At 55.0% G+C, this 12,310-nt stretch overlaps 1 protein-coding gene across 20 annotated transcripts in view; it reads right to left on the reverse strand.

Moving 5' to 3' along the window:
• The window catches only part of MACF1 (microtubule actin crosslinking factor 1), a 186,907-nt gene that overhangs the window by 7,909 nt on the left and 166,688 nt on the right, over positions 1-12,310 (reverse strand). For 13 of the 20 annotated variants that reach the window (XM_068159206.1, XM_068159209.1, XM_068159204.1 and 10 more), the window contains 12 exons: positions 12,009-12,178; positions 11,705-11,864; positions 10,920-11,114; positions 10,144-10,272; positions 9,491-9,634; positions 9,175-9,363; positions 8,425-8,542; positions 7,314-7,477; positions 3,967-4,129; positions 2,948-3,102; positions 2,654-2,728; positions 1,554-1,571 (listed from right to left, as the gene is read on the reverse strand). In XM_068159206.1, coding sequence (XP_068015307.1) covers positions 1,554-1,571; positions 2,654-2,728; positions 2,948-3,102; positions 3,967-4,129; positions 7,314-7,477; positions 8,425-8,542; positions 9,175-9,363; positions 9,491-9,634; positions 10,144-10,272; positions 10,920-11,114; positions 11,705-11,864; positions 12,009-12,178 — 1,680 coding nt within the window. The remainder of the gene's footprint in view (positions 1-1,553; positions 1,572-2,653; positions 2,729-2,947; positions 3,103-3,966; positions 4,130-7,313; positions 7,478-8,424; positions 8,543-9,174; positions 9,364-9,490; positions 9,635-10,143; positions 10,273-10,919; positions 11,115-11,704; positions 11,865-12,008; positions 12,179-12,310) is intronic. The other 7 variants (XM_068159207.1, XM_068159210.1, XM_068159208.1 and 4 more) reach the window with 1 other exon arrangement.

The following is a 12,310-nucleotide window of genomic DNA, read 5'->3' on the forward strand; positions in this document are numbered from 1 at the left end:
CCTGCTCTGGGTGCCCCTGCTTTTAGCAGGGGGGTTGGATGAGATGATCTCCAGAGGTCCCTTCCAACACTCAGCATGCTGGGATTTGTGCATTCAGCTGCTGCTGAAAACTAAACTGCAGGCAGAGCTTCTCTCAGATCCACCCAACATGCAAGTTGCTTTCTTTCTGGGCATGGTTTTGGCAGGGCACCACCATTCCACATGAACCCTCAGGGGTTTCTGTTGGAGAAGGAGGGGGGCAGGGGGCACATCCCAACAGCAGGTGATGCTGCAGTCCCCATAACAAAGGAGCTCTGGCCCCCAAAGCTGGCCCTGGCACACACTGCACCATGTTGGGTCACAACCCAGGGATCCATGCAGGAGGGGTGAGCCCTGCACCAGTTAGGAGTTACTCAGTAACTGGGTTTAGTCATCATTACCTCTGGGATTAAAGGGATGGGCTTGGCATTCTCATTCCATGGTGACTGGGATCCAAAGCCACCCAGAGCCTGGTACAGCCCTCATGCAGGTACCCCCCAGGATTTCAGGACAGGGCTGGGAATGAGCCCATCTGTATCCCCATGTTCCCCATCACAGGCTGCCAGCATCTGCCCCTGCTCACCATCAGCACCCCCAATACAGCCAAGAAAGGAGGCACAGAGAGAGAAATCAAATCTCTCCATTTTTATCAAATCCTGCTTTTCCCATTGAATGTTCCACCTTTTCCCACTGAATTTCCCCCTTTCCCATTGAATTTCTTCCTTTTCCCATTGAATTTCCCCCTTTCCCATTGAATTTCTTCCTTTTCCCATTGAATTTCCCCCTTTGCCATTGAATTCCCTCCTTTTCCCATTGAATTTCCCCCTTTGCCATTGAATTTCTTCCTTTTCCCACTGAATTTCCCCCTTTGCCATTGAATTCCCTCCTTTTCCCATTGAATTTCCCCCTTGCCTGTCAAATTTTCCTTTTCCCAACAAATTTTTTCCTTTTCCATTGAATTTCCTTCTTTTCCCTTTGAACTGTCCCCTTTTCCCATTGAATTTCCCCCTTTTTCCACTGAATTTCCCTTTTACCATTGAATTTCCCTCTTTCCCCACTGAATTTTCCCCTTTCCCCACTGCATTTTCCCCTTTTCCCATAGATTTTTTCCTTTCCCATCGAATTTCCTTCTTTTCCCATTTACTTTTCCCCTTTTCCTGTTAAATTTTCCTCCCTTTTCCCATAAAATTTTTCCTTGTCCATTGAATTTCCCTTTTTTCCTATTGAATTTTCCCTTTTCCCACTGAATTTTCCCTTTTCCCATTGAATTTCCCCCTTTTTCCTGCCCAGTCTAGTCTTGTTTGGTTGGTTTTTGGCTGGTTGGTTTTGTTTTGCTTTGCTTTGTTTGGGGGTGGGGGTGTGGAGGTCACTCCCAGCTTGGGCACCTGCCTGTACCAGGCTCTGCTGAGCAGCTCTCCCAGCCCCCATCCCCCCCACAGCCCCCAGGGGACAGAGCAGCAGCACAGACACACAAAGCTACATCTGTGAGGTAAAAACCAGAGAGGTGAGAGACAGCACCACGAGGCAAACTGTACCTGATTGCCGAGGAAGAACTACGGAGGGAGAGGAGTTGTGGAAGGAGGAGAGCAGGGGAGGGGGAAAGGAAAGTTGAGAGGAAGAGGAAAAGAAAAACAAGAAAAACATTGCTGGGATTAACAGTGCAATAATCATGAGAACTGTTAACTGCAGGGAGTGAGAAACTGGGGGGCAGGGGGGGAGGAGGGGGGTTTACACTGTTGGGGTGTCAGGCAGAAGGTTGTAGGGGGGGAGGCGTGCAGCCCAAGAGGTGAGCGCTGCAGCTTGGCTTCTCCCAGCTGGAGCATCAGCCCTGAAAGCAGTGGGCAGGGAAGTAGGCAAGATCTGCTGCCCAGATCTGCTGCCCAGCTCTGCTGCCCAGCTCTGCTGCCCAGCTCTGCTGCCAGCTCTGCTGCCCAGCTCTGCTGCCCAGCTCTGCTCCCTGCTCCTTCCCCCAGTTCACCTCGGTGAAGGCTTTGCAAGGTAAACAGCCAGCCAGCTACAAAGAGATCCTGTGAGGAAATGATTCTCCCTGCCTGGGGAGCCAGCTAAGGAAAACACAGGCGTGAGGAACACTCATCCAGGAGGAGAGCTTCAAGGGCAGCTGCTGGTGGAGTGAATGCAGCGTTTCACAGGGCTGCTGGAATGGCTGCCCCAGAACAGGGACACTTTTATGCTCTCCTGCCTCAGGGAACGCCCTGGGGCCAAGGATGGTGCTGGGCAAACACCACCCAGCCACCTCCACTGGGAACTGGAGGATGAGGTCTCCATCTCACCCCCTCTCCACCAAGCCAGGCTGAACATCCCACTTGGTAAACCCCCCGACCCCGGGTGGGAAGTGGGAGCAGGATTTGTGCCACCAGGGCAGCGTCTGGAACCGGAGCAGGGCAGATCTGGATTGGACATTAGGGCAGTGAGGGTGGTGAGACACTGGAGCGGGCTGCCCAGAGAAGCTGTGGATGCCCCATCCCTGGAAATGTTTAAGACCAGGCTGGATGAGGCCTTGAGCAACCTGGGCTAGTGGGAAGTGTCCCTGCCCATGGCAGGGGGGTCGGACCTGGACGATCTTTAAGGCCCCTTCCAACCCAAGCCCCCCTGCGAGCCGCTGACGCTGCCTTACCCTGTACTTGTTCTCGCCAATCTGCTCCACTTGAAACCTCTTGGCACACTTGCACTGGGCCACTTGCCTGGTGACCTGCCACCACCAACAAGAGAGGGGTGAGTGACCCACCAGCATTTTGGGACCTTCCCCCAACACGAGGGATAAACCCCAAAGCTAAGAACCCTTCCTTCCAAGCCATGCTAGGTGCTGCCAGCGCTTTGCCTCAGCATCACTGCCGTCATCCGCTTCTTGACTCCCCCACTGCCACCCTGCAGCCTGAGCCACCCCAGCAGCCTTCTTTTGGTGCTTTACCTCATCCTCGATCTTGTCAGCATCAGTGGTGGGGCGGTAGGCATCCTTGTTGGGATGGAGGGCAGCCACAAACTCGTAGTAATCGATGTAGCCATCGCCATCGCGGTCGAAGATGTCAGCCACCGCCGTCATCTCCAGCTTCGTGGTGGGGAATTCTGCAAGGAGGCAGAGGAATGAACAGCCAGGGCAGGGACTGGGCATGTCACAGCATGGTCTGCATCTTCTGGCTTCGGTTTTGGGCCCCTCACTCCAGGAAGTGCTTGGAGAGGGTATGGAAGAGGGGTAACGAAGCTGAGGAAGGGTGTGGAGAACAGGGCTGGTGAGGAGCAGCTGAGGGAACTGGGGGTGTTCAGACTGGGGAAAAGGAGGCTGAGGAGAGACCTTCTGACTCTACAGCTCCCTGGAAGGAGGTTGGAGCAAGGAAGGGGTTGGTTCATTCTCCTGAGGAAGAAGTGATGGGACAAGAGGAAATGACCTCAAGTTGTGCCAGGGGAGGTTTAGGTTGGACAGCAGGAAAATTTCTTTGCTGCAAGAGTGGTCAGGCTCTGGAACAGGCTGCCCAGGGAGGTGGTGGAGTCCCCATCCCTGGATGTGTTTTGTTTAAAGGTCATCTGGATGTGGTGCTTGGGGACATGGTATAGGGCTGAGCCTTGCAGAGTAGGGCTCTCAGTTGGATTTGGTGATCCTGAGGGTCTCTTCCAACCTGAATGTTTCTGTGACCATAGAATCAGAGAATTGTCAGGGTTAGAAGGGACCTCAAGGCTCATCCAGTTCCAACCCCCTGCCATGGGCAGGGACACCTCACACCAGCTCAGGTTGCTCAGAGCCACATCCAGCCTGGCCTTAAACACCTCCAGGGATGAAGCTTCCACCACCTCCCTGGGCAACCTGTGCCAGGCTCTCACCACCCTCACGGCAAAGAACTTTTTCCTGACATCCAATCTGCCCTCAGCCCTCCAGCAGGGACCTATCAAGGTGGCCATTCTTCCCGAGGCAGTTGCAGGCAGGCAGGGACTTACTGGAGGCCAGGATGCCATCGATGAACTCCTGCCTGGTGATCTTCCCGTCCTGGTCCTTGTCGATGCGCCGGAAGAAGTCCATGACGCGAGACTTCTTGTGGTTCATCCAGCGCATGTACTTCTTCCGCCACACGTCGAAGTCAAAGTTGGCAAACTCCTTCAGCTGGAAGGCAAAACCACCACAGTCAGGGAGGGAAACCCTTGAGGAGCACCACCCCCAGCTCTCCAGCACCCTTCCACCCCCAGCTCTCCAGCACCCTTCCACCCCCAGCTCTCCAGCACCCTTCCACCCCCAGCCGAGCCCACAGCCAAGCTCCCAACCCGAACGCCGCCCACCCGCCCTCCCTGGAAGGGCAATCTGGGTTTATCCAGATGAACCCCACCCTCACCCTCACCCCCACCCCCATTAACAAGAGGGCCACCTCCAAGTGACTTTGGGGAACAGAAGGACAAACAGCTTAGCCAACAGCCACTACGTGGACCTCGCATCACGGAGCCACGGACAAGGGATGCAGCATCCCCCGCGCCGGGATGCGCACACAGACGCAGGGGGGGGCGGCTACTGGCACACAGACACACACACAAACCCCCCTCCTGTCTCTGCTTGGGCATTTGGAGGGTGTTTCTTCACCTAACAGCTCACCAGGCTCTGCCCAAGAGGAACACCCACTGCTGGCACCGTTCTGGGCACAGCTTCCCCCTCTAAAGCAGCCAAGAAGGGATTTCTTGCTCATCTTGCAGGTACAACAGTGCCTGGGACACATCTCAGCTCTGCCGACCCCCAGCCCTGCAGCTCTGCCCCCAGCTTCAGGTAAGCCACCCTCCAGTTTCAACTGAGCCCCCTTTTTATCCCCTCCCTTCTCCTGAAAGGACTCCCCTAAAAGTCCTCCCATAAAAGAAGTCTCCTAAGAAGACTCCCCCTAAAAAGATTCCCCCTAAAAGGCCTCCCCTTACAAAGGACTCATCCTAAAAGTCCTCCCATTAAAAGCCTCCTAAATGGACTCCCCTAAAAATCCCTTAAAGGCCTCCCCAAAAAGCCTCCTAAGGGCTCCCCTGAAAGTGCCCTAAAAGGACTCCCCTGAAAGTGCCCTAAAAGGACTCTCCTATAAATCTCTTGAAGGACTCCCCTCAAAGCCCCCCCAAAAGGACTCCCCTCAAAGTGCCCTAAAAGGACTTTTCTAAGAGGACTCCCTCTAAGAGGCCTCCCCCAAAGGGTCTCCCCAAAAAGTCCCTTGAAGGACTCCCTTAAAAGCCCCCCCAAAAGAACTCCCCTAAAAGGACTTCTCTAAGAGGACTCCCCCTAAAAGTCCTCCTCTTAAACGCCCCCGAAAGGCCTCCCCACCCCCACCAGCTCACCCCAGTTTTGAGCCCTTGTTTGATTATTATTTTTTGGGGGGGATGACACCTGGGGGGGGTTGGGGGGGGGGGGGAGGGATCCCCTAAACATTTTTAGGACTTCAAAGCCACAAAGGTATCAAACATGACAATGCAGCAACTGCTCTGACCTACAGCAAAAGCAAAAGAAGAAAGGAAGGGGGAAAGGGGGAAAGAAGGGAAGGGGGAAAGGGGGAAAGAAGGGAAGGGGGAAAGAAGGGAAGGGGGAAAGAAGGGAAGGGGGAAAGAAGGGAAGGGGGAAAGAAGGGAAGGGGGAAAGAAGGGAAGGGGGAAAGAAGGGAAGGGGGAAAGAAGGGAAGGGGGAAAGAAGGGAAGGGGGAAAGAAGGGAAGGGGGAAAGAAGGGAAGGGGGAAAGAAGGGAAGGGGGAAAGAAGGGAAGGGGGAAAGAAGGGAAGGGGGAAAGAAGGGAAGGGGGAAAGAAGGGAAGGGGGAAAGAAGGGAAGGGGGAAAGAAGGGAAGGGGGAAAGAAGGGAAGGGGGAAAGAAGGGAAGGGGGAAAGAAGGGAAGGGGGAAAGAAAGGAAGGGGGAAAGAAAGGAAGGGGGAAAGAAAGGAAAGGAGGAAAGGAGGAAAGGAGGAAAGGAGGAAAGGAGGAAAGGAGGAAAGGAGGAAAGGAGGAAAGGAGGAAAGGAGGAAAGGAGGAAAGGAGGAAAGGAGGAAAGGAGGAAAGGAGGAAAGGAGGAAAGGAGGAAAGGAGGAAAGGAGGAAAGGAGGAAAGGAGGAAAGGAGGAAAGGAGGAAAGGAGGAAAGGAGGAAAGGAGGAAAGGAGGAAAGGAGGAAAGGAGAAGAAAGAAAGCAAGCAACCAAAATGAAAAACAAACAAATCAAACCACTCACTTCTGGGCATAGCTGCTTTTGATAAGCATAAATAAAATAAAAACAAACAAAAAATTCCATTAGATTTGGAAAAGGGAAGAGGCAGAAGTTTGTTAAACTAAGTGCTAGGAGCAAGGCCAAGGGCTGGCTGGCACCACCTTGAGAGACACCAGCTGCAAAGGGTGGGAAGGAATTCATTAAGGAGCAGTTTAATGACAGAAGCCTTCACTTTTTAGCAGTGCACAGAGCATTAGGGGGTGGAAGGGACCTCCAAAGATCATCCAGTCCAACCTCCCCCTGCCAGAGCAGGGTCCCCTAGGGAAGGTCACACAGGGATGCATCCAAGTGGGTTTGGAATCTCTCCAGAGGAGACTCCACAACCTCCCCGGGCAGCCTGCTCCAGGGCTCCAGCACCCTCACAGTGACAAAGTTGTTCCTCATGTTCCTGTGGAACCTTCTCTGCCCTCCCTTGCACCCATTGCCCCTTCTCCTGTCACTGGACACCACTAAGCAGAGTTATTTTTTTTAGGTTTTGGGCCCCTCAGTTCCAGAAGGACCTCAGGGAACTGCTTGAAAGAGTCCAGCCCAGAGCCACAGAGCTGCTGCAGGCAGTGGAACATCTCCCTGTGAGGCCAGGCTGAGAGCTGGGGCTTGGAGCTTGGAGCAGAGGAGCCTGAGGGCTGCCCTCAGTGCTGGGGATGAAGATGTGCAGGGCTGGAGCCAGGCTCTGCTCAGGGCTGGCCAAGCACAGCACAAGGGGCACTGGGGGCAAGCTGGAGCAGGGGAGGTGCCAGGGGAACAGGAGGGAAAACTTTGTCCCTGTGAGGGTGACAGAGCCCTGGAGCAGGCTTCCCAGAGAGGTTGTGGAGTCTCCTGCTCTGGAGAGCTTCCAAACCCACCTGGATGTGTTCCTGTGTGCCCTGCCCTGGGTGAATCTGCCCTGGCAGGGGGTAGGACTGGATGATCTCTGGAGGTCCCTTCCTACCCCTACCACTCCGTGATTCTGTGTTGTGAAAGGCAGCAGGGGACCTTCTGCAGGTAACTGAAGAGGTGACACCAATTCAAAGCACTCTGGTGAGCAGCCCCTGGTGTCCCAGCATCCCCCTGACCCCATCCCAGAGCAGTTGGTGGCCATTACCTCCTCCAGTCTGTCCAGGGCATCGTTGAGCTTCCGCTGCCGCTCCAGAGCCAGCAGCCAGACCTGCTGCCAGCGAGCTGAGAGCTGATTGATCCGAGGGTTCTTTGTCTCTGACTGGGAGATGATGGGCATGCTGGGGGGGGCAGCCTGACCCAAGGATTTTCCTGGGGATAAAAAAAGAAGGGAGAAATGGAATTGTTTGAGGTGGTGCTGGTGGTTAGCAAGTCCTGGAAGGAGCAGCAATGAAACCCAGTTTGTTTCTCCAACAGCAAAGCTCCCACGGCCTGCCTGGCTGCTCTGCCAAGGGATGTGCTGTCCCCAGGGAGGGCAGGGTGGCAGATGGCTCTGCACCCAACACAGCCCTCCCACTGCTCCCCCTGCTCTTGGGAATTCACACTGCTTGGCAAAGTCCTTGAAGATCATTGAGTCCAACCACTCTCTAACTCTACCAAGCCTGGTGCTAAGCCATGGCCCTCAGCTTCCTTGAAACCCCTCCAGGGATGGGGATTCAGCTACCTCCCTGGGCAGCCTGGGCCAGGCTTTGAGTACCCTTTCAGTCAAGAAGTTTCTTCTAGTATCCAACCTAAACCTCCCCTGCTGCAGCTTGAGGCCATTTCCTCTCATTTTATCACTTTTTCCTTGGGAGAAGAGACCAACCCCACCTCACTCCAACCTCCTTTCAGGGAGCTGCAGAGAGCCAGAAGGTCTCCCCTCAGCCTCCTCTTCTCCAGGCTGAACACCCCCAGCTCCCTCAGCTGCTCCTCCCCAGCCCTGTTCTCCAGACCCTTCCCCAGCTTTGTGGCCCTTCTCTGGACCTGTTCCAGCACCTCAACGACCTCCTTGGCACCAAGACCCCACTCCAAACAAGCCCCAAAGCCTCCTCACTGCAGAGAGGACGAGCAGAGCAGGCCCAGCAGAAGCTTGCCCCCAGCAGGGGTGCTTTGGGAAATGCCACCTGGATTTTTTTTCCCCTCCTGAGATCTTTCAACCACCTTCCTGGTGCCTTGCCAGTGCAGGATGCCTCCTTAATTGATAATCAAAGCTAATGAGCTTCATTTCCTCCCACCACAAGCAGGTTTCCCCCAAAGCTGTGATTCAAGAGGAGCCTCACTGTTGCTGCGAGACTTCTCCATGAAGGGTCCATGAGGGGGCTCAGAGGCTTTCCTCTTGTAGGTCTTGGTGACCCTGTCCACATCTGGCTGCTTCCTTGTCATCTCCTCCATGAAGGACTGCTCAAGACACAGAAAGGAAGAGGATAAAATTTGGCAGCTTGGAGATGTTTTTCAGTCTCCTGTTGCTCCAGGTCCTCGCTGGGATGTGCCAAGCCCACGACAGGGAGGTGAGCACTCAGCACCAGCTGGGGGGGTTTGGGGCTGAGCTGTTCCACAGTGCTGCCTTGGGTCTGCAGATTTGTAGATGCATGGAATGGGTTGGGTTGGAAGGGACCTTAAAGTTCATCCAGTTCCAACCCTCCCCTGCCGTGGGCAGGGACAGCTCCCACCAGCCCAGGTTGCTCAAGGCCTCATCCAGCCTGGCCTTGAACACCTCCAGGGAGGAGGCATCCACAGCCTCCCTGAGCAACCTGTGCCAGTGTCTCCCCAGCCTCACTGGAAAGAATTTCTTCCTCATCTCCAGTCTCAAATCCCCCCTCTTCCAGCTCTAAGCTGTTGCCCCTTGTTCTGTCACTGCAAGCCCCACAGGATGCTGGAGTTCATCCCCTGGGCTGGCTTTGCTCCCAGGTCACAGCTGGGTCACACATGATTTTAATGAGGACTTCCAAGAGGATTCAGTGATGAATGAAGCAGGAATGAACCTCCCTGCCCCTCTCCCAAATGCCTACCATGCTCAGCACTGGGCTCACCTGGTGCTCAGAGATGAGGGCTTTGACCTGATCAATATTTTGAGGCATGGGCTCCTGGTCCCGCTGGATCAGGGTTGTCTCAGCCCACTGGATCCAAGCCAGGAGCTCCTCCAGGAGCTCTGCATTTGCCACCAGTTCAGAAAGTGCAGATTCCAGTCTCTGCTGGTGCTGCTTTGCCCACGTGAGAACCTGTTGGAAACACAGAGCCAACCATCAGCCTGCTCTGGGGAACCTGAGGCTGGAACCAACGCCAGATGGACCATCCCTGGTGCTGGTATCCACCACCAGCCTGGAAACCAAGCCAGGGGGGACTCACCTCCTCAAACCTGGCTCTGATGATGGTGATCCAGTGCTTGATGGTGGTGATGCAGTCAGGGTGGCAGGCAGCCAGGATGACCTCCCCCATGCTCACCGCCGCGTTCACATCCACGCGCTTCTCCTCCACTTTCTTCATGAACTCCTGAAGGGCCCAAAAGAATCAGTGTGGCAATGTTCTACTCCATGCATCTTGCTCAGAATCACAGAATTAACCAGGTGGGAAAAGACCTCCAAGATCATTAAGTCCAACCTATCACCCAACACCATCTGATCAACATGGCACCGAGTGCCTCAGCCAGGCTTATTTTAAACACCCCCAGGGATGGGGACTCCACCACCTCCCTGGGCAGCACATTCCCATGGCCAATCTCTCTGTCTGGGAAGAACTTCTTTCTAAGATCAAGCCTAAACTTCCCCTTGCATAGCTTGAGACTGTGTCCTCTCCTTCTGTCACTGCTTGCCTGGAAGAGGAGACCAACCCCCACCTGGATCCAGCCTCCTTTCAGGTAGTTGTAGACAGCAAGAAGGTCTCCCCTGAGCCTCCTCTTCTCCAGGCTAAACCACCTCAGCTCCCTCAGCCTCTCCTCACAGGGCTGTGCTCCAGACACCTCCCCAGCCCTGCTCAGGTTGGGTTCCTGAGCTCCTCCTGACCTTGTGGGCATCGATGAGGGACTGCAAGGCCTCAGCGTCGTCAGGAAGCGCTCCCCGGAAGCGCAGAGACTGCTCAGCCTCCGACAGCCACTCCAGCAGCAGGTGCACAGCTGTCCTGAACTCCTCTGCCTGTGGTGACAAAAGCACAAGCATCACCTAGTCCTCCTCCTCTTCCTCCTCAAACCAGCTGCTCCACCCAAGGCTGAGAGCTGCAGAGACTGAAAGGGACTTGGAACTGAAAGGGACTTCAATAAACCAATTAAAAGCAAGGAGAGGAACGGCAGGAGAGCTGGGACTTGATGACCATTAAGGTCCTTCCCAACCCAACCCATTCCATGATTTTTATGTTAAAAAGCTCTCTCTGCTGGCCTGGGCTTGTCCAGCACCAGCAGGTGAGTCCCACAGCAGCTGGGCATCTCCTTCCCCTTGGCATCACAGCATGCTAGCAGGGCACACAGGAACACATCCAGGCAGGGTCTGAGTGTCTCCAGAGAAGGAAACTCTGCCACCTCTCTGGGCAGCCTGCTCCAGGGCTCCATCACCCTTCAGTTAAAGAAGTTCCTCCACACTGGTGACATCTCCTCACCCTCCCTTTTCAAATCAGCCATTACTGGCTCTTCTTTGGGGGGAAGAACAAAACTGCTGCTCTGCTCCGCCAGGAGGGATCAGCCACTGGGCAAAACCTCTTCTCTGAGGTTTGTGTCCACCTCTCAAGGCCAAACTTGGAGCCCAGCAATGCTCTCCAGGGGGGTTTCCACCCCCAGCCTGCTGCTCACCTGCTTCAAGGCCTGCTCCAGCCGGGTTTGTTTGGACACTGAGAGCTTGCAGACCGTGTCCCAGCGGTTGCTCAGCTCCTGCAGCTGCACCTTCACCCAGGTGGTGTCGTCCCTGCTGTTCTCGATCAGCTCCCGGCCGGAGCGCTTCAGCACCTGCACCGTCCCTGTGCGCTTCCCCAGCTCCTTCTGGAAGACCTGCAGTGGGAGAAGCAGAAGCTGAGCAGGGCTGGTCGCTCCCAGGGGGGTGTTCCATGGTGGGGAAAACACCAGGGCAGCACATCTGGAGGCTGGAGTGCAGCTTTGCCACCCACATCAAAGACCCACCACAAGGCGGTGTGATGGGAGGGCAGGCAGGCTGCTCCTGGGCAAGTTTCGGTGTGGGTACACATGGGCAGGGGCCCCAGCCTTCCACCCTGGCAGAAGTGGCTGTGACCTGGAGCAGACAAGCTCTAGACCCTTCTCAGCCTGCAGCACAGCAGCTGCCTTGAATGGATGCCCAACCCTGTCTGGGGATTTCAATGCATGACCTAATCCAAGCCCAGGAGCCCCGGACTCCAAGATGGGCTGGAGAGAACTGCCAAGAGCAAAGTTTATAGAGGAGCATAAATTCAGCCACCTGTTCAAAACTCAACCCTCAACACATCTGACTGACAGCATCTTGGAAGAGCAGAGCTCCAGAAGCACACAGAAGCAAAGCACCAACTGTGGCTGCTGTGTTCTTTGGCTCTTGGAGAAGACAAAGCCCCAGCTGTGTCCCAGAGCAGAGCTGGAGAAGACCCTCTCACCTTGTGAGCATCCATCAGGTTCATGACCAGATCCAGGTCACCATGGACAGGTTGGTCTTCAGCTAACTGAGGCTCCACCTTGTAGAGCCAGTCCACCAAAGCCTGCAGTGCATCCATGAACTGCCCAGAGAACAGGAGGGCTTCTTCCAGCTTGTGCTGCCTGGGAAACAAACATCCCTGTGACCTTCCATCAACAAACTCACCTCCTCTGGCCATGTCCCAGTGACCTCCTCCAAGCCCCTGAGCACATCTCCTCCCCCTCTGCCAGCAGTCCCTGGCACACAGGTGCTGGGGCTGGATTTACCTTTCCACAGACTTCCCACACACTGTGTCCCACTTGTCCCGGACTTCTCCCAGTAAGTTGTCCAGCTTGTGAGTGTCATCTGGAAGCAAGGCCTTTTCCTTGAGGGCTCTGCCTGTTCTGATGGTGGTGTCATAGACAGGCTGCTTCCCTCCCAGTGTCTTCTGGAACTCCTGGGAACAGGAGAGAAAACAAAGCTGCTCCAGAAAGCTCTCTGGAGATTCAAGGTGCTCAGGGAGGTCTCCAGCTGAACATTTTCCATGTAGCCCTGGGCATGCCTTTCCCTTGTCCTGATGGAAGAGGAG

This window comes from Melanerpes formicivorus, unplaced genomic scaffold, assembly GCF_026170545.1.
Source record: "Melanerpes formicivorus ecotype bairdi unplaced genomic scaffold, bMelFor1.0.p_v2 SCAF_45, whole genome shotgun sequence".
NCBI classification, from domain to species: domain Eukaryota; kingdom Metazoa; phylum Chordata; class Aves; order Piciformes; family Picidae; genus Melanerpes; species Melanerpes formicivorus.